The sequence below is a fragment of the Amia ocellicauda genome, chromosome 9 (genome assembly GCF_036373705.1).
Source record: "Amia ocellicauda isolate fAmiCal2 chromosome 9, fAmiCal2.hap1, whole genome shotgun sequence".
Taxonomy (NCBI): domain Eukaryota; kingdom Metazoa; phylum Chordata; class Actinopteri; order Amiiformes; family Amiidae; genus Amia; species Amia ocellicauda.
The window spans coordinates 24,537,362-24,561,839 of record NC_089858.1 but is presented as its reverse complement, the minus strand read 5'-3'; the positions used below and the strand labels follow the sequence as shown (position 1 = coordinate 24,561,839).

Sequence of the window (24,478 nt, the reverse complement as noted above, 5' to 3'; positions counted from 1 at the left end):
AGAAATGGGGATTTTGAAATACAATTCTGACACTAAATGGTACAGGACTATACAACTATATGCATGCTTACTTATCAGTGTTTACTAAGTGTTGTCCATTCTTTTTGGTAAACTATGCTGAGGATATGAGCTTCCTGTGCACAGACTTTGTTCTTGTAATGCATTCATTTCTTGGCATTGAGATACATAATGTTTATACAAAATGATTGCATGACAGTGTTGTCAGTGTTGTATTTGTGGAAAAGAGAAAACAAATTCTGTAAATTTTCAGTGTTTTTAAAAGGAAAAAAAAACTAAATAAAGATATAGTATTTATTGCCATTTGCCTTACTTTTCTGTCTCCTTGGCTCACTCTGAACATACATTTTCTCTCAGAAATAACGACAGGTCACTAAAAAGCAGTACAGCATGCCTTAATAGAACAAGTCATTTATCATTTTTTAGTATTTGTCTTTGACTCTGTGTAATGTTTTACATTAATGGGATGAAAAACTGATGACTCATATGAATTTCCCCAAGCGTGTGAGCATCTTGAATTCAGAGCTTCATTCACAGAAAGTGAAGTCCTGACAGGAAAACTAAAAACTGGCAGAAAGTGAGTTTCTGTACACTGATCTGTAACTTACCCTGCAGCTAAGATAACATTGAACTGCAGAACACAGTTAGAAATAACATAGCTGCTAATTCTGAGTGAGGTTCTTGCATCTTTGCTTGTATTTTGTGATTTCCTGGAAATTTTACCATATGATGAATTAATTAATAATTAATACTTGACCAATGGCTGAATCATACTAATGTTAATTTGTAACTGGCAATGTGCCCCCTCCACGTGGCAAGATTTGATTATGGAAATAAGCATATTTTTGAAAGTGTTATCACACATTCTGACTGTTGGGGTGCATTTTTTTTAAACTTGGTTCACAGAATCCTAAAAGCATATGACAAATGTAAAAAATAAAAATCTGATAAAAATACTTAAAAAAAACAACTACTCTCCTATGCTGTAATTTGAAAGTGTGTTCATATACACCCAGAATGATTGTATGCTCTTGCATTCTCAACACACTTTTGTAAAAGTGGGCTGCTTCTACGTGGGTTAGAGTCAAATCCCAAAATAAATGTGGTTCCATCAACCTAATGGTATTAAATCAGCTTTCCTAGTTCAGAGTTAAAGACTGGAGCCGTTTTCACACTATACCCGGGTGGAGTGGACCCGGGGTGGCCGGGGTGGCTGGGGTGACTGAGCTCAACCCTGCTCGCGTTCACATTGGCCTGGTGCTACAATACACAGGTTACGATTTGGTCCAGGGTTGGACACGACTGTTTCACATGTCTATTACCAACTCGATCACAAGTATTTCATCAAGCTCTTGATAAAAATGGATCGTTTTTTCCCGCATTGCATGATTGAACTGGATATTTTCATATGACTTTATACTCACACCACAGCGATATTGCCATTTTTATTTAGAAATGCACAGACGTGTGACCCTTGACATTTGTTTTTGTTTGCAACCTGAGGCCTGTGTAACCCTGCTGCTCACATTAACGTTTCAACCCGAGGTGAGCGCTTTGTCCTGGCTTGGAAATGTCAACCGTGAATGCGCTTGAGATTATACCCCGATTCAACTGGCTAGTGTTAAAGACAGTAAAAAGATTTGTACAACATTGAAAATAAACGAGAATAAAATAAGGCATGTGTGTCGGACATGACATGGAGTGGACGGTGTTGCGTGATGGCGCTCATATCCAAGCTTGTTTGGTGTGGCTGTGCGCTGCCTGCTGCTGTTTGAGGAACAAAAGCTGCTGGATGGTAAGGCAGTGCTGGGGGTCTTCAATCCAGCTAGGCTGTGTCTCCGAGGCCAGTCCCTCCTCACTGCTTAGGTAGGAGTACACCTGCTGGATCACCTCCTCTCCTAGCTGCTGTTCACAGGTCCTAGCACAGACACACACATAACACAACACCTGTTTAAGAAAGACGTTTACAAATACTTAATACTACTACTGCTGCTTATAATCATAGCCATCTCCAGATACAAACACTACTGCTTCGTTATCTGGGACACTGCCCTCCCTCCCACTATGGGGAACTCTACCTGCAGACCTCACTGGCTTTGGGCAGTAAAATGGCCAATCAGAACAATATCTCCTCTCCTGTCTACTGAAACCACATCCTTCCCCGCCCCCAGGATGTGCCTTTTTAGAGAATGGCTTGGGTATGATTTTCCATGTTGGGAAAGAACCATTAAAGCTATATATATTGGTTTATTATTATTATATTAATGATAATATTCGCTATCACATGGTAAAGATTCTAAAAAGCATTCAGTGCATTCATATGCATCACACAGGCTTCTACAATACTGGCGAGTTCCGTGAGTTTTCATGCATGTATGAGCGTTTTAGGGGCATAATAATAAAATTAATAATAATAATTATAACAATAACAAAAAGGTGTCAAAAACAAAAACAATAGGCTTCTAGCACGTTGTGCTTGGAAGCTTAATAATAATACTGAAATACAAAACCAGAAACTAAATAACAGCAAATATAAAATAGAATAGACGTATTTGGTATTGGCTGATGCAATTGAGAGGCAGCATACTATAGGTGATCTCATTCAGAGGCAGTAGGAACATGTATTTATAGTAAAGTAATACAAAGTATAAACGTAAATCTCGAAAAACTACTCGCTTCTAAATCTTTTTTAGTCATTTTTGTATTACTTTACTATAAATACATTGATTCATGTGTTGTTTTTTTCTGACTTTATGTGAACAAAAAGACACAAATTCGCCCCGTTTCCTCATTGGAAATAGGTAGATTTCAAAATGTCACTGTCCTGGTCACAAAAGCAAAGTTTGAGGGGAATAATAGCCATTTTCTATACTTTTAAGGCATAAGCAATTAGGAAATAACACTTACTACCCAGGAACAAAAATTGTGTTACATAGTGTAATCAATGGAATTGCAAAGCAAACAAGGTTTAGAAACTGAAGTGAAGTCTTGGAGATAATAAATAATACATATTTTTGGCTACATACATTTATCATTATTCTGAAAATGATTCATTGTATGTAGCATACTTTGCATGTAGTATCCGAGTGGCTCTGTGTGTGTGTATGTGTGTCTGTGTGCATTTGTGTTGGTCTCTGTGAAAACACATTACGGTACACTGTCCCTCAAGCCGTGTTTTTAAATTAACCTAACTTGCTTGACACGCCGTGAAATGTCAAACCCTGTTTAGCGATTATTTACACTGATAGGGCTGAGAGGCTGTAGCTCTGTGTGTCTCAACCCTCCGCCTGAGTCAGTCAATACGGCTAACATAACAGCACAAATCCCTTCGTTTCTGGTTTCTGGTGTCGGCACATCATTTATAAATACACAGGAGTTTAAAAGTAGAGTGCTTTTGCAATGAGGCCTACCGAATTAGGATGCGTCTTTCTATTTTAGTTAACCCTTAAGAACCCAGTGTGACACATGTCAGATACAGATATATTTCCATCAAGCCTGTTAATGTTTGTGGCATATATTTTACACTGGGCCTGTGAATGCTACAAAAAACACACTGCAGTTCTTTTCAATAGCATGTACTATGTTCAAATGTCACCAATTGTAGAAATGCAATTTCTAGCTTTATTTATTTATTTATGATTGCTTTTTGCTGTAGTTCTTCTTTTGATTGAGTGTTTGCTTAGGTTCCCCTTTGTTTGGTTTATTGAACAAAGAAACAAACATGTTCTACATGCTTTAGCTTCCCACAAAAGTGGTGGAACTTCGCAATAGATAAGTAGCACCTCCTAAGGGTATCTTCTAGTTCCACACAATATATATTTTTCAACCGAGAAGTGTCTTGATATCTGACTTTAGCTTTTTCATAACTTCTTCCTCCTCTGTTTTAAAAAGGTGATGTCAATATGAATATCCTCTGTTCCTTTTTTTTGGGGGGGGAGGGGATGGGTTGCTTTGAGCAGCACTGAAGTATCAATAATTTTTAAGGTTGCTTTTATAATACACTATTGGAGGTGATTATATGTTCAGAACGGCTGATTATCCCAACCACAGGAAGTTTAAAAATCCAACATGGATTTGCATGGACCAACATTCTGTATTTTTTATTTAATTCGCTAATTCAAGTCTTCCAATTAAGCCTTAAGGGATGGATAATTTAAAACCCAATTCCCAAAGCAATATTGATACTGTCAGAACTCCACTAAAATGTAATTACATATAATCTATCACTGTTTTTCAGTAAACACTCAGCAATGATCTGTAAATCTTTCAGTAGCAGGTTGTGCCACAGTGCAATCAAATTAAAGAGTAAGGTTACACAGTATCCCAAATTAACTGGACCTGCACCAATATAAAGATGGTTTTGGCTTAAAGAGAGAGAGGTCAGTTTGGAATGTTCTTTCGTGATTCCGTAGCTGAAAATTGCATCTCAGTTTCCTAATGTCTGGGAAAAATCTTAAAAGATCTTAAAATCTTAACCTTATTACTGAAAAAATAGGTAAACGTCTTTCTTTAAAATTGGAAATCTTTCGTCTTTATTAATAACTGAGATAGACCAAATCAAATATTGAACTACTTGCAAGTTACAAACGTGCACTTGATCACTAGCCTTCTTAATAAATTAAAACGATACTGATGTTTCAGCAACATATGGTAAGCAGTAAAAAAGAAAAAAAAAAGCTTGGATAATTGCTTTACATGGTGAAAAAGGACAGCTCTGTGGGTCACAAGCTGTTAAATTATTGCATGTTTCACACATACATTTTCATAGGAATGTATTTTTGACCGAGGATTTGAAAGTTTACCCAAAAAAACATAAGGAAAAAAAACCCATTGTGGATCATTAACTTAAGTTTGTTTGCAGACTGGTAATGCCAACTGAGGCTAATAAAGAGAGGAGGTAGGAGGCTGGCCAGACCTCAGAGGCAAGTCTGGAGAGGAAGCAGCTGGGAAGTGGATTAGATGCTTAGAAAATATAAAGATATAGCACATTTCTGAATGTTAAACTAATAATATCAACTGGGAATTATTACAATACTCTCATACTGCTAAAACTATAATTTGAAGAAATAGGTTGTTCCTAAACTGTAGTTGTTTGACAAGACAGGATAATACTGCATCTTATTTTGCAGTTCATGGGGCTGTGTGAAGTGACTGTGAGAGCAAGAGTGCAGCGCATAATGTGTTTCTCCTGCTCAGCACAGACTGGAAGCCTCTTGTAATAAAAAGGGTATTTTATAATTTCCCTATACTCAGCAAGAAAAGTGTAATGCAGTTATGTGACTATTCACACAAACTGTTCCCTGTAGATCCTTGACAATGAAACAGAATTTTTAAAATTACTTCTCAAAAACTGAAGTTGGATTCTTCCCTGAAGTAAGTGGACAGTCTGGGCCACTGATGCAGTTCACATGCACACAGTATTATGGTTACACTTGTATGCTGTATACTCATATATGCTGGAGCCCATCACACAATGCCATTCATTGAAATATGTGCCTTTTAATTTTATTTGTAATGAGCCTCAAAGGGAAAGACTTTTGCTCTTGTTGGAATTCTGTTTCCCTGTGCAGCTTGGAAACATGCCTGGGAGGAAGCAGTTTGTAGGGAAAAGAACAAAACCCTCCTGAATAGAAGGAAGTTTCAAGAGTTTGTTCATAAAAAAGATTACTTCTCTTTCTATCCTCACAAGGCCGTAGGAGAGCAAGGGCTGTGTCAGTTCCATTAGCATTTATATTATGCTTATCAGGGTTATTATAATTATTGTTATTCATGTGTTGAATGCACCCCCCCCCCACTTACTGTTCAAGGGCCTTGATTTTGGAGTCAATGCAGGAGTTTACCATCTCGTCTTGCTTTTTGTGGTTTGCTTGTGAGAGGGTATTGGCTTGTTCATCATCTGTGGTTAAACACACAGACAGAGTCATAAATTGCAGCGTGCTGTGCATGGAGTAGAGGACAAGCACAGTGCTGTAAATGCTGGTCAAGTCCCACAATGATGAATTCGACAAAGAAACAGCAGCTCATGTACAGAGATGCTATTTCAACACAGGAAAAGCATAAGCACTGGTGTTTTGACCCCGAGGTACTCTAGTCTGATTTACTAAAGCAATTAAAGTAGGTTTCGATCAAACTGCTGTGAAGCATGCTTCAGTAAGTTGTATCTTGAATCAATCTGGTATTTCGCCTTGTTAGACTAGAGGAAATATTCCATTAAATAAATATTAGATTTTTAATTTTATTTTAATGCAGTGTGTTTCAGGGCTACCCTCATCTTCATGGTGAAGTAGAGGTGTGGGAAATCTGTGCCATTTCATCCACTGCCTTACTGGCTCCTCATGGTCACATTTTTTTTCTTCCTAGGTCTCACATAATAATAAAGCAGAAGAAAAACATATTGGAAGAATGGTGCATTGAATCCAGATAAGATGATTGTCAGTCTCTTGATCATAATGATTAAAACTGACGTCAAGGATACTGCTTGTTTTCCAGATCTCGGGCAGACAGACAAGCATATTGCGGTATGTGTATTCAGACTGCCAGTGATTGTATCCTTTTAGTTTCTGATTCAAAGGTTTCCTTTTGTTCCTCAGCATGTAAAGAACAGAGCATTACATTTTGATTTGAAGCGTCAATATTCTTTTCCCAGAACACAAGATGCTTCCTTCTCGATATTATTCACATAAATATGTGTCTCTCACTGTATTTCAATGGGAGATAAAATAAAGGGGAAAAAACAATACAAGAAGCACATTGCTATGATAATAGTGCCTGTGCTATTAAGGCCAAGACACAAAAGGCCATCTCTTCTGCTTTGCTGTCTCATGGTATGATAGATTTCCTTTTTTGAAAATGGCTTTTACATTCATTTGGACTCAATTTGCTTTATGGTAGTGGTTGAAAGTGTGGGGTCTGTGTTGTTTATAGCACATTTTTCCTAATGATGCGATAAGGTGGAAAATACAGAACTGAAACAACACATTAATGTCTGTATATATCAAATTGCAGCCACATCTGACTGTACTGTGAATACTGACTGTACTTTTACCACTCTGATATCTGTCGTTTTTGGGTTTGTTTCTTTGTGGTACTGGAAACTGGTACTGGTACTGAATATCAGCCAGAAGAGACTGTAAGAGTTAAATAAACACCTATATTAGACTAAAAAGGCAAAACAGTCCCTTTTAGTTATAAGTAAGTGTTGCACCTGAAGCTTATAATCGGTGAGGTTACTCAGACCCCAGTCAAAGCAGAAGTGGTAATGCATAAGGCCGATTCATAGTGAAACCATTACAAAATCACACAAAGCATGGCTAAATATATTTGAGAGAAAATTAGAGCACATTATACGGCAGCATGTTGGCAGTATAATCAGGCATAATCAGGCATGATGAAGCATAGCCAAGCATTATGTACAGTTGCGCGGAGAAGCGCTGCATTGCGAGATTAATCAGGATACATCAGCAACAGAATAACAGTTTGGACTAGACCAGGGAAGTAAAAGTTCACAAATCTCCTGACTATAGACTTTCAAAGCAGTACTGGTTACACAACAATTACAATTAATGTGTCTCATATTTATCTTCAAAGCCAAAGAATGATATCCTCTTCTACGGTGAATATATATGACCTACATGGATGAATTTCATTTAATAAAAAAGCCCCATGTAATGGATGTGCTTTTATTGAACTCTCCTATTTTCTGTTATATTGCAAAAGTATAATGGCTGCATCTACAGGTTCCATTTTACAGTGATTATTGAACAAATAATGTACCGAATACAGAGTTGTTCCAGCAGTGGGAACACATATTTCAATATAGTTCGCCCAGACACAAATTACTGTGGCTGAAGGGCAATGTGGATTTGCATGTTTATGGAAATTGGACCGTGTAAAAGACAGCAGTTTTCTGCCATGTCTGCTCTGTGGATTTGTCACTCAATCCACCTGCTAGGGGCCATGGAGGTTGAAAAGCGGACCTGTGAGTACTAACCTGTCGTACTGGACTCCAGAAATCTCACCAGACAGTTCTGATAGGCACGGAGGGTGCAACTCTGCAGATCAGAGAGACATAAACATTCTGTGGTTATCAAAGGATGATTTCTATTTGCTGATATATATGCTTCCCTGTTGTTAGATCCTTCTGAGTTTCAATATTTGATAAGCATATGCCACAGTTAAAAGGGGGCACTTTCCCCACACATTTTGACTTGGTTTATTTTATGAAGATATTCTAAAATCTGTGACTTTATCAATAATGTAGGAAAATTATATGTAATTGATGTACCAGCTTAATTGCCTGGACCTGGAAGGAAGTACAGTATTGACAGCATTATAGGGTTTGCCTGCTGTCCCATTATGGGAATGGTTTTCAGGAGCAGAAGAGTAGGATCCTGAGGTGACAGATGAAAACCACTGCCATTAACCTATGTTAACCCTATGATTATTGCACCTACTGTTGAATTGTTTGTGTGATTTTTATAGCACATTGAGCACCTATAATGTCCTCAACCCTTCAGGGCAAAAACCTTTTGCAGATCTAGTTGTAGCAGCTTGACAAGGTGGAATTTATATTCGAGTGCTGTTTCCTCTTCTCTCTGTTCTGTGGTGATCATTGCGCTTTTCTGCATACTTTTTTATATTCAACTTGAGCTTGAAAAAAACCCTTAAATGTCTGAGCAGTTTTTGACTATTCAGAACTTATCTTCCATTCCAAATTTAACCTTTTGAAAAGCGTCATGTATTCAATTGACAAAAGAAAATTACAGTGTGTTTCTAGGCAATTCAGCTCTGTTAAGATTGATTATTTAATAGCAGGTAATTTAAATAAGTATCTCAGAAGGGTGACTTGGGGGAGGGGGCGGGAGTTATGTCTGAATTATGACAGTCTGGGTTCTACTTTTAATTGAAGAAACTCCCAGGAAATACAATTAGTCATATCTCTTAAACAGACAAAAAGTCTTGAAAATCATGCAGTCTCTCACCTCCACAAGAGGGCTATTAAAGAATTAACAGATAGGAAGTTGAGTGAGTGATTACACTAGACTAATATTACTTTTTTCAGGATAAGATGATTTATTTTATCCTAAAGAATCTGATGAGAGGCTAAGATTGACTAAGGTGTTAGACATTAAATCCCTGCAGATGTTATGATTGGTGGGCTAAAGCAGTTCTCGGTATGTATTCTCACATGGCTGGTAATCAATGAGCTCCCTTCAGGTGGCCTGCGGAAAGGTTTGCATTGGGTGTAAGTTCAGTTTTCATTATTTTATTATATTTCTTAGCAGACACCCTTATCCAGGGTGACTTACAACGGTTACACTATATCAACTTAGTTTTAAATACAATTACCCAATTATACAGGTGGGTTTTTACTAAAGCAAACTAGGTAAAGTACCTTGTTCAAGGGTACAACAACAGCAGTGTCCCACACCTGGGATTGAACCCACAACCCTCTGCTTCAGCCCAAACCACTTCTCCACACTGCAGCCCTTGGCTAGAGATGAACATCTAATTATTTTTTAAGATTATGATTGTGTAGGATGGGAAATAATGATAATAAAGGCCAGGTCATATTTGGTATAGTGAGACATAAGTCACATACATATGATCTTTGAAAATAAGATGAATTTAATGCATGTGCCTTTTCCTTTATAACACAAGTAGAAAAGAACATCAATGGGATGCACCCTTTTTTTACACAGCAGGTGGTAAACAAACCTTCACCCTGAGGATTGATAGTATTAGAATAAATATAACAAGGCAAAACTGTAAAGCAAACTGGGCCTCATGGAGCATTACATGCTTCTATGTGCATCTTCTAACGGAATCATCCACCCAATTTATCACAGCTTACTCCAGCTGGAACTGAAAATGTATTAGCCTGACGCCCTGCTGCTTGTACATAAGTAATCAAATTTGGGCCATGTTTTCCTCACTGTTTGCTCTCACTAAAAATGATTAATGCTGTTCATATTTTCCTTACTAGTTCTCTCCTCTCAGCAAAAAGCCCCGCAGGGGTATATCTTGTTTATTAGCTGTGGCCACTCACATCTTTAATATATTTAATATTTAATTTCCTCCTGGTCTACCTAAATATTCAAGTATTGTATTTATTTTAATGATTTCATAGTTGTGGCAAATAGAGGTGGTCTGTCTCCTGAGCCCCAACAAAACAAACCAAAACAAACAAACAAATGGAAAAGGCAAAGACAATTAGTTGTGATCCTCCCACAGAATGAGGCGCGTAATAAAGGTTCCCTTCTCTGCTCCCAGCATGAGGGGCAGGAACTGCAGAGTTTAGAAAGGCAATAGAAAGACAGAGGAGTGAAAATAAGAAAAGAACAATCATCAGGCTGTGGAATCCCTTCTCGGTTTACTTTCAGTTTTTCTCATTGCAATTCTCCTTTGGTTTCCTTGCTCTCAGACATTTTGTTGTATTTATGTTTATTATGATTTTTGTTTATTGCCGCATTTTCCCAGGCTAAATTTAACCCCCCCCCAAGTTAAGGATAATCAAATAAATTCTCTCGAACACAACATTCAAATTGTTACAGTGTTCTCTTAGGGATGCAAGGTAATGTATGCATGTGGATTGAGAATGTTTTAATGTGAAGAAAAAGTGCTTATAAGGTTGAAATCTCTGACTGTGTGAGGTCATTAGTGAAGTACTACAGGGATCTGTCTTAGGACCACTAGTCTTCCTGATTTAATTCAATGCACTCTGGTATAGGAAATACATTTGCAGACGATGGGAATTAGGGGGAGTAGGATAATGCATATTGTAGCAGCAGCACAATAGAAAAAGAGACTTGGAAACTAGCCCGGATTGTCAATAAAGCTGTCTATTTATGGTTAATTGCTAATTTCTTTTGTTTTGTTTGGCCTTTTTTTCCACAATCGAGTGGAAGGACTGTTGGTGGAAAACCTGAAAGCTTGCCTGAAGGTTTTCTGTGTGAGGTAAACAAACACACTGAAGAGTACTCTGGGGTGTGGAATGCCATTCAGCAGTTCCCTGTGGACAGAGAGAACGAATGCACATGATGCTTCTGACCTGTTCCTCAGAGAGTGCCGACATCGAGCCAATCAGAGTTTCCGCCATCTCCTCAGAGTCAGTGTTAAATTCATCCTCGCTTCCTTCTGAATTCCCTTCTTCACCTGCAAATCACACAGAGCAACAATATGGGGCATTTGACCACACCCTGTTGGAACGTCAGAATGGAATCTTCCATTACCTCACACATACATCCAGCTGTATACATGCATCAATATTTGTAACCCTCCAGCAGTTCATCAGCTCTAGAAAGGCCCATTGAGGGAGACAGGGGAGTTCTATACATCATTTTGGCTACTAATTTATTTTCACAGACATTACTTGCCATTATTATTTTGCTTATTAATATATTGTTTAAGTAAAACAAATCATCAGATCATGGCCTCAAGCCCTTCAGCCCATTGCCTTAGTATAACTGTACCTCTACCCTCTCACTGTCTCATGAGCACAAAGTGTACATGATCCCATTCTGTCTCTGTCATCAAATCCTGTGCTCACTTTGACAGAGAGGCAGAGAGAGTGCTGCAGAAACTCCAGCACATAAAGAAGAACAATGCAATCTTAGAACAATAGTTGCCTTTCCAAATTGCTTTGTCTTGCTACTTGGTACATATCCCAGTTAAAAATAAAAAATAAATTCACTGTACTATGTAATACACAATTCACCACAAAGGGGAATGTTCCTTCCTTGTTATGAGATTGCCAATGCCAAGGAATACCTGGACATCTGGCATTGGAAAAGCAAATGGGAAAAGGGTTATACACAATGGTAGCATGCCACAAATGTGTTTGTCAGGGCAGTCTGACACTCTGCTAGACTTTGACAGTCAAAGTGAAAGGATAAAGTATCTTGTGAAAATAAGGCCCTAACTATAGAGGGCCTATTTAACTTTTTTTTATGTTTTCCAGTAGGGTAGAGGAACTGTGCGTCAGTAAGAGTTCTGAGGCCTAAGCAGTCAACAGTTTTGCTGACACCTGTCCCCTCCAGAGTCTCTGAACTTTTGGTCAAATTGCTGATTGTTTGTCTGGATATGTAAAAAGCAACGCTTTGGAAATCTATAAATCAACACCTCAAGGAACACACATACAATAAACTACAGACATTCTTTTTTCGATCGACCGTTTTGGTAGGCCTTACAAGACCTGGAGCATAAATATATCGATAATGGAAATTGAGTGCTAGGAAATTAACTTTATATGATTGCGCTGTGGGGCCTCAAAATCCAATGCAACTTTGTAAAGAAGAGAAATAAAAAACATCTGGTGGAATTCAAAAATATAAGAAGAAACATACAAATTTGGTTAATCCACAAAACATAAGATTCTCAACAGATTTTGATAGACATCTGGTTTTATGAGTAATAAGTTAATTTAAATGTAATATGCACACCACAGAAACTATTGGTTTATACCAGATCTAGGTGTTTATTGCCTACAGCACTGACTACCACTCTGACAGTAGCCGTGATCTCTAGAGCAACAGAGACCCCAGACTGTTGGTGCATAATCATATTTATAAGTTTATAAGGTGCGGGATGTGTCTTGTAAGTGTACAGTGCGGTGAAGCATTAGGAGTTGTGAGGTGTGAAAGGCTGATGTGTGAGCACGGAAAAGTTTATTTTAACAGAAAATTTGTATTTAAGGTTTTAACTGTGAGTTAGTAAGAAATGGGGGTCTGTTCAGTTGTGATGAAGCTACATTACTACTCAGAGCTGTGGATATTTGCTCACTTTAAGAGTAGTGTGTGTAGTAGGGGTCCCCTGTCTTAGTCATGTGGGGGCTGAAGTCCAGCACGGTTTCCATCCCTTACAATCACTGACACTCTCTGAATTGGCAGAGGGAGTTAAACTAGTTCTATTAAGACAATTATGAGTTGAATTAGATGGTTAATTTTAGTTGAAGACACAGTGGCCCTCCAGGACCTGGGCTTGGGAATCCCTGGAGGGTAAACTAAGAGCTATACAATGTAAAGCTGGGAAATCCAGAGTGAATGTAGAGACCCAGTGTTATTCTAACTTACCCGAGCACTCCAAGCAACCCATGTGCGGCTCATCTTGAGACTTCCCCTCTTCTGTGCCTCCATGGCTGACCTGTCACCATAAACATCACATGAACACACAGGAGACCAGAACACACAAAAAAACCTAATGATTTGTTGCTCACTTACCTGTGAATCTTTGTCCAATTGCTGAATGTCAGGCAGATCACTTGATTTTACAGCCTTCCGGTTGTTTTGCTGATAAAGCTGATTCACGACCTTACTGCAAAGCACACAGATATGAAAATACTCAGGAGGGATGATGGGAGCTTTGCCTAGCCCCTGGCATCTGCAGTTTTCTCAACCTTACCTCCATAAACTTACACCTTTAGAACCCTTTGAATATAATTCTTCATTTTCATTCTGAACGATGAGTATTCATTACAAGCAGTCTAGTGATACAAGGAGTAGGTGGAAGATGGTGGAAGAGGCTTTTGGCATTTGCTGGCTTGTGTCTCTTCATAATGAAAAAGCCTTTAGCCATGGCTGTAGCCTGTTAGTGGATCGTGAATTTAGAGAATCAACAGACTCTGTTTTTGAAGTTGTCCCAGTGGTTATTGAAATATTCCCTCTGCTTCACATTTTTCAGGGAAATGTATCTGAACTTTTGAACCCTGCATCTGGGAACAACTGAACTACCTACTGCAGCATGTGGTGGCAGAATGGATGCATCAGTAGTCATCCCCAACCAGGGATAAATTCCTCTCCAGTTATTCTCATCAAAATAAATTAATTCCATTGATCAAAATGACCTGAACCGCAATTAAAGCAGGATCAGTATAAACAAGGCAGAAGAAACAGGGCTAAGAAAACCCCTCAGAGGCAGGAAAATGGTGCCGCAGGCTACTGGACCAAGATAAACACAACAAAGTGTGCTACAGGTGCCACTTCATAGCCAAGCTGTAAAAAGATTATCTTGGTTATCCACCAGCAGCTGTGCAGTACATTCGCACACAACTCAAACCTGCCTGCTCCCATCCTCACAACACCGTTTGCCAGTCACTGGTACCAATCACAGCATAATAATTTGCATATTAACTAAACCTTACAGGATAAATTCTTAATGCTACGGTTCTCTCCGTTACAAAATGTGGGCAACTGGAAGTAATCTAAATAATTTTCCTATGAATATTAAAGACGTTTTTTTTATTTTATTCCATCAACATGCAAAGTCAATAACTATTCACAAAAATGTAATTATCACAGGGCACACATTTTGCTCTCATTAAACTTCTCTGTCTGCTGTATGAAATCTCTTCTGTGAATACTGACAACAGATACAAAAACTAAAACTGGTACTGGTCATAACCATATGGGGAAAAACAGAAATAGCTGTAAGATTTCCCTTGAAATGTCTGTACTTTACAAGCAGTTTTAATAAAGAGTGCGGGCATGAGAGACCAGTGAGCGTAATTATCCTTTAGTACGCTTCCTTGTCACCCTGAAGGATTTCTACATCTTCACTTCCCAGGTTGGGCTTGCATAGATCAATTAGAGCTGAGCCGCTGTGGCCTTTGTGTGAGAGCAAGAACACATCTGAATGCAGAGAAGCCCATTTTACCCTTTCATATAATAAAGGTGATTTGGCATTGCTGATAGATAAGAGGATAGCATTACATCGTATTAGTCTCTAATCCATTGTTTAGCAATTAAGGAAGCAATGGAAGCCGGCTGCTTAACCAGTTTTGTTTAGCTTGGCTTGGGCATCGCTAAAGTAGTGTATCTCTACATAATTAATTCATAAAAAATCATTGTGTGTGTATGTGGGGGGGGGGGGGCGGCACTGTAGGACTCACTAACTCACTGTATTAAACCTTTACTTTGTAGAGGCTTGAGTCTCAAAATCACAGACAGGGAGCCAAGACCCCAGCCAATCTATGTGGTATTTTGAGCTTGAACAATACCATATTGCCACTTGACCTGTAGACTGAATTTCTATGGTCCAGTGCAAGTACAATCATTTGCTTAACCATGTGCTGTATATTCCTCCAGCCACAGGATTGCTTAGAGATTTGAAAAGAGCTCAAAACCTGCCGTGTATTGCCTTCATTCATATTCATACACTATTTGGGGTTGTGTCTGTAACAGATCGCCAGAATTACTCCTGCATAAATGCAAATCACCTGTTAGATTTATGAATGTGTTCAAAGATACGAGTGCAGAATTACACAGACAAACTAACTGGACCAGAATTTAGATTTTAAAAGGGAAATGCCCTTAGGAAGTCATCGTCTATTGTTATCCTTTCTTAAACTTTTATTGGCAGATTTATGATTTAAAATACATATATACTTAAAGTCAGAATTTGTTTCTCTGAAATCTATTTTACCACCAGGGGGGAAAACCTGCCGCTGTCTCCTCGGGAATTGTTTCTGCCATTCAGAACTAGGAAATATTTAGTGCAAGCTATTAGCAGTCATGTGGATGCACATTTCAAATATGTTGAGTAAGAAATTTCACAAATCCTAAGGTTGATATTTAGCATCACAAACTGGACATGACAAGCAATGCCTTTATTGATGAAGGTTTATTATAGCACAGGAATGGAAATAGCAAGGGTACAGTTGTGGAGTGATGTTTACTCTTTGTTAAAGGAGATGGCAACAATCTTTTACCTGTAGGCTAGTCAATAATCACAGTCAGCCTCGGGTGGGGGGGGGGGGGGGGCGTATTAAAGCCCCAAAGCTGATCTCTTTCACTGAAACACAGGGATCAGTGCTATTAACTGAGAAATCTTAGGCTAGGCTCAAGGAAACATATCACTTGATAATCATATACTGAAGGAATAGTGAGCGAGATATTTTTTTCCTTTTTTTTTTTCCTAATTAAAAAAGTAAAACAAATCTCAATCTTCTGAGGTTTCTCAGTTGTCCGCATGCGAAAGCTATAATTATCAACAAAAATGTATCCTTCACACCCAGTCTAATGGGTTTTAATCCAAACAAGATATCTGGAGGGAAACAAGGCTGTCAGTCATCGTAGTGTTAAAGTGAAAATCAAATTGGGAGCACTGTGCTTATGTTGTTGGCTATCTCTTTCCCCAAGTAGGATGTCATTAAGAGGGAAACATCAGACAAAAATTCTACCCTTTTGGAGGAAAAATGCCTACTCACTGCACTTTTCCAAACTTGGGATCCTTCGTCTGTCGCAATCTGCGCCTGCCTCGGGGGTCCAGCCTTTGTGCCTGTGCAGCTGCTTGCAGACTGTCCAGGTGCACCTTCTGCTCACTACAACACACACACACAGATTCATTCTCACCAAAATGGCTTGTTTTCCGTCTTGTGTTCACCACTTCTCCAACAAAACTGTAAAGCTACATTAGCTTTCCTTTCTGTATTGAATTGATTAGGCCTTGTAGTTGATTTAACCATTTTTAGGACTATTTTCTCAAACAGACCTGCTGTAGAGCAGTGTTCATAGTTATGGGTCAGAACGTGTGATATGCTGGTTTTGAAGAAGCACAGATTCTCTGGTGCGCTATAAGGGATGATTAGCAAATATAGATGCAATTAAAGATAAGACAGAGGTTCTGCCTTTGTTCCTGAAAGTCAGTGGTGCGGTCTTATCATGAGAAGTCTACGCTCTGTTTTCAATCAGTTGACTGGATGAATGAGTGCTTATGAGTCTGGTTAATTATTTTTAAATTAAAACTGATGGGAGCAAGGCGGGGCAGAGAGATGGGGGGTGCTGATGTGAAAAAAAAAGCATACTGCAAGTAAGTACAGACCGGTTTCTCTGTATTTAATATTGGAAATATATTTATATTATAATATATCTACTTTTGGTCTGCTCAGCTGGTCAGTTTGTAGCAGGTAGTGTGAGTGTCGCTGTCTTTTACGTTCAGGAAGACAAATAATACACTGATAATTAAGACATTAAACCTAGCCTGGCACCTAAATAAGGAAATGTCCATTTAATTAAGCTTGTCCATTGGCTGTGACTATGCCCACCTGTCTCCCCCTCTCCCCCCATCTTCCCTCACTAGTTTTTTATTATGCTGTTATTCTCCCCAGTTGTCTCCCAGTGGAGGTGTTGGAGTGAGGCTTTCTGTCGCCAGTTAAATGAGCCATATGAGTCAGTGCAATTTCATTAAGTGGAAAATCAATGCTAAGCAGTTTCTTTTTAGCCTGACAGAAGGGGAAGCTCACTCATGTCAATATGTTTTTCTTTTCTCTGAACTGAATTATTGAAACAACATCCTATCATTATTATTATGATTATGATTATGATTATTACTACTACTACTAATAATAATAATAATAATAAAAATGAACAAGAATCAACACATAATAACATACAAATAATCACAGGAACAGTCTGCATCAGTGGATTGAGTTTGTTCTAATTACAGCAGAATGGCTAAAATGAAATTTATATATAAATTAACACAACTTATTATGGTATGTTTTGTTTAAGATACCTTTACATATAATAGAAATGTAATGATTCAACCAGGATTAGATGGAAAATATCTAAGCAATTTTTGCACGGTATGTGTACATCACTGAATGTAATTAAAGCACATTTCCCGGGGGTTCTTTTAAGGAATATATTCATATACTCTAATATTCTATGTGGGAGAAATAATATATCTCAATTTAAAGTGTTGTCTGTGCTGCTGTTGAATATGTACTGGTGCACTGTGGTATTGTGCTTCCACATTTGCATAAAATCCAGAGAACAACAGAGCTACAATACAGCAGAGTACACAAGTTAGTTAAAATGATTGGGGCTTCTCCATATCATAAACTCTCACCGTGTTTAAATAACCTTTGAATAGCCTCTGTTATCGCTACTGTGTCTATAAACAATAAGTGAAATGCTATTAAATATAATGCAATCAATTACACGGAAATTTACTCTTTGATAGTGACATGCATCCGATTGTTTTGTGGTATCATTAGAGGGTAGTTTATGGATGGTGGGGGGAATCAGAAGGTGTTCTATTCAGTTCCTTAACAGACAGAAATATTTTGGGTTGAGGACTTTCTAATTACTTCTTCTACTTTTTAGCTGGGGAGGTAAAACAGCTGCAATAACCAATAGATATAGCATATCACTAGTACTCCTTTATAATCATGTTGGCAAAATCAGACCTGGTCATGTAACAATAAGCAAGTAAAGGGTTAAAACTCTGCATGCTTCTTTAGTAAATATTATACTGACACTTTTCCACAATAACCACTGTTTCCATACTACTTTGTTAACACCTGCCTCCTGTATACAGTGTCAACTCACAGAGCAGCTGCAATCTGGGCTGATTCTGCAGAAATGCTGTAACCATCTTCTCTGTGGAGCAAGTCACCCAGAGTGTACACCAGGCCCTGAGAAAAACCAACACAAGATGGACTGATTTAGTTTAGTCTGGGAAAAGTGAATCTTGTATGTATCAGACCACTCAGACATTTGCTTTTTCCTGCAACTGGGCTTTTTACTGAGATAAATTAAACATGTTTCTGTTAGTTGACACAAAACTGCAAGTGCAATTTGAAAAGTTTAAACAAGTATGTTATCCCAGTGGCAACACCTGTAGCAAATTAATTAATCAACAATGCAGTTGGTCCTTCAAACTCAATGCTTAAAACTTCTGACAAACAGGAACTACTTCACTGGCTTCACTGGCCTGGTTCTGGCCAGACCACAACTGTACAAATGGGAGGCCTGTAATTATTCGGCAGTGTTAATCTAGTGCACTGTTGTTTTCTAGTTCACATACACAAAACAATGAATAGATGTGTTTGTATGTATCCCAGCACAACACCCAAATAATGACAGTGTGCAGTATTTGTTTGGAGAGCTACTGTAATAGCAATGCAGGAGCTTGGCCAAGGGTTATTCAAGACTGCCTTGAAAGAATGGGAGAGCACAAAGCATGCATAACACGGTTTTGGTCTAATGACTGTAATTGTTCTTTGCTCATTTAAGAGCACAACCCTTTACTAGTTTAACAACAACAAAAATCTAATTATAAATAAGCACAAAATTAAACTAAATGAATTAACTTTATAATGGTTGCTTTCATTTCTGAAATGGATGTACATTCGTTTTTTTTTCAGGAAGTAAATATGCTATTCAGGATATAAATGTTCTGAAAAAAGCCTAATAGTAAAAACTGAAAAACAAGCACAAGAACCGCAATAGCCTAATTGTTTAATCCTATTACAAAATGCATTCTACTTTATAGATGATGTTAAAGTTTTACTTATTTTCAGAATTTTAAATGTACTGGTGAGAAATGTATTTAAATTGAAATGAATGCTCTTCATTTCAGAACTGTTGACCTGCCCTCTAGTAAATGTGGAGCAGGTTGCTCAAGATTTGAACGCAAAAAAGGATTCATAGTATAGATACACAGGCTGAAGCATAAAGGTTAATCTATTGCCATCAACAATCTGCCAGTTAAAAACCTAAGCGAATATGTTTTTTTTTTTTTTTTAAAGGTCGGCTGCATTATAAGATGCTCTTGCCCTGACTCATTATTTGGAGCCGATTCGGACTGCTATTACCTCATTTGAATTTTCTGAGATCTCCAGTGACATTTTGCTCTCTGTAGTCAAGTTGGAGAAGTCTCCACCCCTCCCTCAGGCACAGCTGTAGGCAGTAGCCTCTGAAACTTGCCATTGTGGGTTTGCAACTATATTACTGCAGTGCCCTACAGGGAGACCCGCTGGTCACTGCCACATTACAAAAGAGTTTTCTTCTTTTCTGTGAACGGCCCCTTGTGGATTCCACTTCAGAGAAAGCATGTGAATGTTACAAAATGCATTTTTACAGACAGTCTGTGAGCTGAATAGGATTTGTGTGCTGTTAGTAGTTGTTGGTTAGGACACAATTTATTGACACAATTGGTAGTGTGTCCTACAGCAAGCATCTCTTAGAGTTCAGATTACATGGCAATGCATGATCCTCCAAGGACCTTTCTTTCCACTTGTCATGTGGAAGCAGGGGAATGATAGAATACAAAATCGGTTTTGAATTGAATAACATTGAGAACGTAAAGGACATTGTCATCTTTGTTCCTCTTTTTTTTGTATTCGTGTTAAAGCATACGTTATGTTGCTTTAGAGAAATACAAATGCAAACGTATTGATGAAAAGCAGCACTGGGAAATTAAGACTTGTACTTGAAATTGTACTTATGTATAATCGAGTAAGCCCTCCAAACATGCTCTTAGGTAGCAACTAGTATGTGAGGATAAAGACCTGAACATTATAAGTTTCATATAAGATGAAATACTCTATGAGCAATCCTGCAGGGTCAAATAGCATCTAAATACCATAGTAAATCATCTGCTGACAGGAAATATAATTCAGTGCTGAAAGTATCTGCATTATTAATATGTTTCTAATGAATATCTCCCATTTGGGACAAGCTGTGGCATTTCATGTTATTGCCAATTTAGTGGAGGATAAGTGACACAATGTAAGTATGATCCAATTCAAACAGGCTTAGATTGACTGCAGTAGAGATTTAACAAACACCAGGGTGAACTAATACTATGGTTAGGCTTAGGCGATGGCCTTCCCAACTCCAGTTCCTAGATATCCTAAAAGAGTTTAAAAAAAAAAATGTTTTTAAAATAAAGCAACACATGGTAAGGTGCTCTGAATAAGAAACATTGTTACAGAAAAAAATGCCTAGCTAAAACAAATGCAAGGATTAAACTGTGCTATCGAGAACCACTGGTTTGGAGTGACAGTTCAACTTTATTTCAGTTACGATCGTTGACATACATACATAACATACAACATATGTAGTTTTTTCCCTCATGCCTACACTACTATTATAATGAGCTTTTTCCCTCACCATGAGGTGCCTCAGCGATACAGCTCTTTTAACACACTTACTTTCACGCTCTCTTCAATGAAGGGGCTTTTGAGGATTTCTGTGGCACTCGGTCTGTTAGCGGAGTCTTTCTGCAGCATCCTAGAAAGACAGGGAACATAAAGTGGGTTTTCTGACAGCCCCACAGCTGGTGTCTCTTGAGGTCAGCTGGTAACTTTGCTGAGAGGAAAGCAGTCCTCCGTAGTGTAGTATTTGAACTGTATCAACTGCTTAACCTCACTGTGGGAAGCAAACTGACTGAAAAACAAAGTAAGGGTTAAGGTATAAATCTTAACTTGGCTGCAGTTTATGGAGCCCCCGTGGTATATTTGACTGAACCAATCAATTGTGTGAGGTGAAAGGTGATATATATCTTGGAGACATATCAGTGCTCAATCCCACCTACACTGACTCACTGTAAAAAGGTAGATTTTTTACATTATTGTTTTTTTCTGATTCTGGATTCAGGTGAAATAGGAAATCAATTAACCTTAGAATAATGACCAGTATGTTGTCTCTGGCTAAATGTCACCCTGTAGTTAAAACTGCATAACCTTAACACAACCCAAAAAGCCAAAAAGGGTGTCAAAAACAAATATTATGCACAAAGGGAATTTAATGCACATGAGCATAATCTTGAAAGAGATAAAGAAATCCAAATAAAGGATTAAACTGAAATATTACCGTGTATGTACAGCATTGTTCTGAGTGGCTTTGAGGACAGTGCACTCCAGTTGCCCATTAACAGATCATAACTTCATAATGAGAAGTTGAAAGTCTTGACTTAAAAATGGACCAAGAACAATGAAGAGTCATGCTAATTGTGCCTTTATTGTGCCATAAATCTCTTGTCCTTTCTCTGCTGTAAAGCTTAATTTTTATATCCAATGAGATGGGAAGGGCCAACATTCATTAGTATCAGTTCCAGACAGTGCCATTGCAGCGTGCACCCATAATCCATTAGAAAGGCGGGTTTATAAGTCATTTTAAATCATATACATCCTTCCACCTACATCTTCCATTTGTTTTATTTAATTTATTTTCTACACTGATTGCAATCAGTTTCATAAAAATACTTATTAGACTATCATTTATATACAAGACAAAATAAAGACGAACATTTTTATCACATGGACTATGATAGCACTGCCTAGCCCCCTGTTTCGAGATAAAACACTAGCTGAGTGTTAAATCACTCTTCATGTACATTTTTACGATTCCTTCTTGGATGCAAGTTAATTTCGACAAAGCCAACAGTCTAACAGTAACAATAAGTTGCAATAATAATAAGTTGACAACCAACAACTGAGGTTGTGTTGGGCTATATTGTATACTTAAAATGCAAAGTTTGTTTTGTCCATTTATTTAAAGGACATTTCAAATGTGATACCCAATGCCCAGACAATAGCATCCCCACCCAAAATTTTAAATCGTCTCTCAGTCTACAAATTAATTTTCTGATATCCTGGCCTCAGAAATGTGTTCAGTTTTCCCAGAGGGTAGGTCCTAGCAGACCCAAAATAGAAACTACATCTCAAAAAACAAGGTTACTGTTTGAAAGGACATTCAGTGTCACACAGTAAGAAAAAAATTGACTGTAGTGGGAATAAATGTCATTCTAACTCAATCATGAAGCAGTGCCAGTTGTCCAGCAACTTTTTCAAAACTTTAAGGCTGGACCTAAAAAATTATACTATCATTATAGTTACAACGGCCGAGTGAACTTGTAGCTTCACACAATTAGGCGTCACATTTGCTTGTCTCTCTGTGACCTCAGAACGACACCATCCACTCTAATGATCCTCTGTTACCTCCAGCTGCAATCATTATTTTTCCAGGAGCACGCCATGCCTTTCTTCAAAACCTGGGTCTTTAAGGAGCCTTAAAAAATCATTACTGTTGATTTGACTGATGTAAGTTTGTTCAGTAGCAATGTCCTTGGAGGGGAGTCACATTGTCTGTGAAAAGTTGGCTTTCTTTATTAAAAGATAACCACAGCCATTGCCCAATTAGGGGACAATGCTTCCCAGTAGGTCATTTAATGTGTAACGATTTGCATTGTATTTCATTAAAACATGCCCGGACAAAGGCAAGTTTGAGATGGTTTCTGTTTTTACATGATTACAAATTATAAATGAGAACAATATTTATTAAACCTCAAACAAATATTTGACTCCCCACTCCAATGAATCAGAGACTCTTTCTGTAGGGAAATGATGCCAAAAATGTTGACATTTTAGTTTTTGAATCACTATGTACAAACCTGGAAACCATGATACATTTCTTTAGTTGGTCAAACAACTGACTAAATGCACCAATGTGCAACTAAGCATTGTGCAACAAGGTTTTACAGTCTCCATAGAGAGTAGTAGTTTGTTTCTGACATGATGATGCATTGAGTGTAAATGTATAAATTAATGTATAGAATGCAGTGCTATTCATTTTCATTCCATATTTATATTTCATTTAGGTTTCAAAATGTCACCAGCATCATATCAATATCGAGGCCATGCTGAGAATGTCAGGCTGAGTTATTGCCTTTTGAAGCATTGTGTTTGGTTAGCAAACTGCTTTCTTTAATAGAGCCTTGGTTTGTTAACTGAAGATGTGAGGTGGGAGTGGTGGTACTGAGGTGGCAACACATTGAATGTACAGGGGCTCTGGAAGGTTACATTTACATATATTCCCTGATAGGGAAACAAAATAAGTCTTAGTGAATTACAAAGCTTGTTGGCACTAATCCTCATCAACTACATTGTGCAGGAATGACAGAAATATATGGGCCAACTATGGTACAAATTCCATTTAATTTGGTGCGCCTTTATTTTGAAATTCACCCTAAAGCAATAGACCATAGGGTCACAAAGGGGAAGAAGAATGTTTTCTTCTTGTTTTTACAGCATGTTTTATACATGTGAACTGTTATGGAAAGGGGAAGATGTGTGCCTGTTTTTCTAAGCACTCATGTTATTTGCTCTCTGATTTGTCTTTCTCCAGGATGATGCTCAACAATGTTTTTTCCCCCTTTCACTTCAATGGTCTGATAAGGTGGGATCGTTGGAGGACTCAATTAGAATTGACAGAGACGCAAGGAGACGGTGCTGCCTGATGGACAATCAATGAGCGCTGTGGTTCACCTTTTTTACTTCATTGGTGGGAATGATTTTACACAAAAGATTGAGTTTCACTGCTTATGGCAAATTGCTTTCCTTTATAACGTGAAAGGTAGCTTACTCTTATATGGATAATACAAGTAAAAATTGTTTGATAGCTGTTTAATCTGCAGAGCAGGTCACAGCTAGTATACATGGAAGACGTCCTTTCACTCTAAAGCCAAACATAACTGTACAATATTCCCCAGGCATATTGCATTTCTATACTGTAGACCTGCTGTTGAATTTATCGTTTGCTTGTTTTTTGTCATGCTTTAGTCAACATCCGTAATACGTGTTGTGGCATTCTCTGCCGTGCTGGTGTGGTTATAAGGTATCATTTATCAAAAACATGACTTTGTTTCAAATCTTTATTATAAATGATAAATCATATCT

At 38.0% G+C, this 24,478-nt stretch overlaps 1 protein-coding gene across 1 annotated transcript in view; it reads right to left on the bottom strand.

The window, feature by feature from the left end:
* Nucleotides 1–298: 298 nt before the first annotated feature.
* LOC136759010 (serine/threonine-protein kinase Nek11) overlaps nucleotides 299–24,478 on the bottom strand; it is a 46,996-nt gene continuing 22,816 nt past the window's right edge. Inside the window, exons 8-16 of the mRNA XM_066713802.1 lie at nucleotides 20,954–21,032; nucleotides 18,345–18,430; nucleotides 16,220–16,333; nucleotides 13,236–13,329; nucleotides 13,089–13,158; nucleotides 11,069–11,172; nucleotides 8,009–8,069; nucleotides 5,818–5,914; nucleotides 299–1,936 (exon numbers count right to left, since the gene is read on the bottom strand). Coding sequence (XP_066569899.1) covers nucleotides 1,744–1,936; nucleotides 5,818–5,914; nucleotides 8,009–8,069; nucleotides 11,069–11,172; nucleotides 13,089–13,158; nucleotides 13,236–13,329; nucleotides 16,220–16,333; nucleotides 18,345–18,430; nucleotides 20,954–21,032 — 898 coding nt within the window. The 3' untranslated portion in view covers nucleotides 299–1,743. The remainder of the gene's footprint in view (nucleotides 1,937–5,817; nucleotides 5,915–8,008; nucleotides 8,070–11,068; nucleotides 11,173–13,088; nucleotides 13,159–13,235; nucleotides 13,330–16,219; nucleotides 16,334–18,344; nucleotides 18,431–20,953; nucleotides 21,033–24,478) is intronic.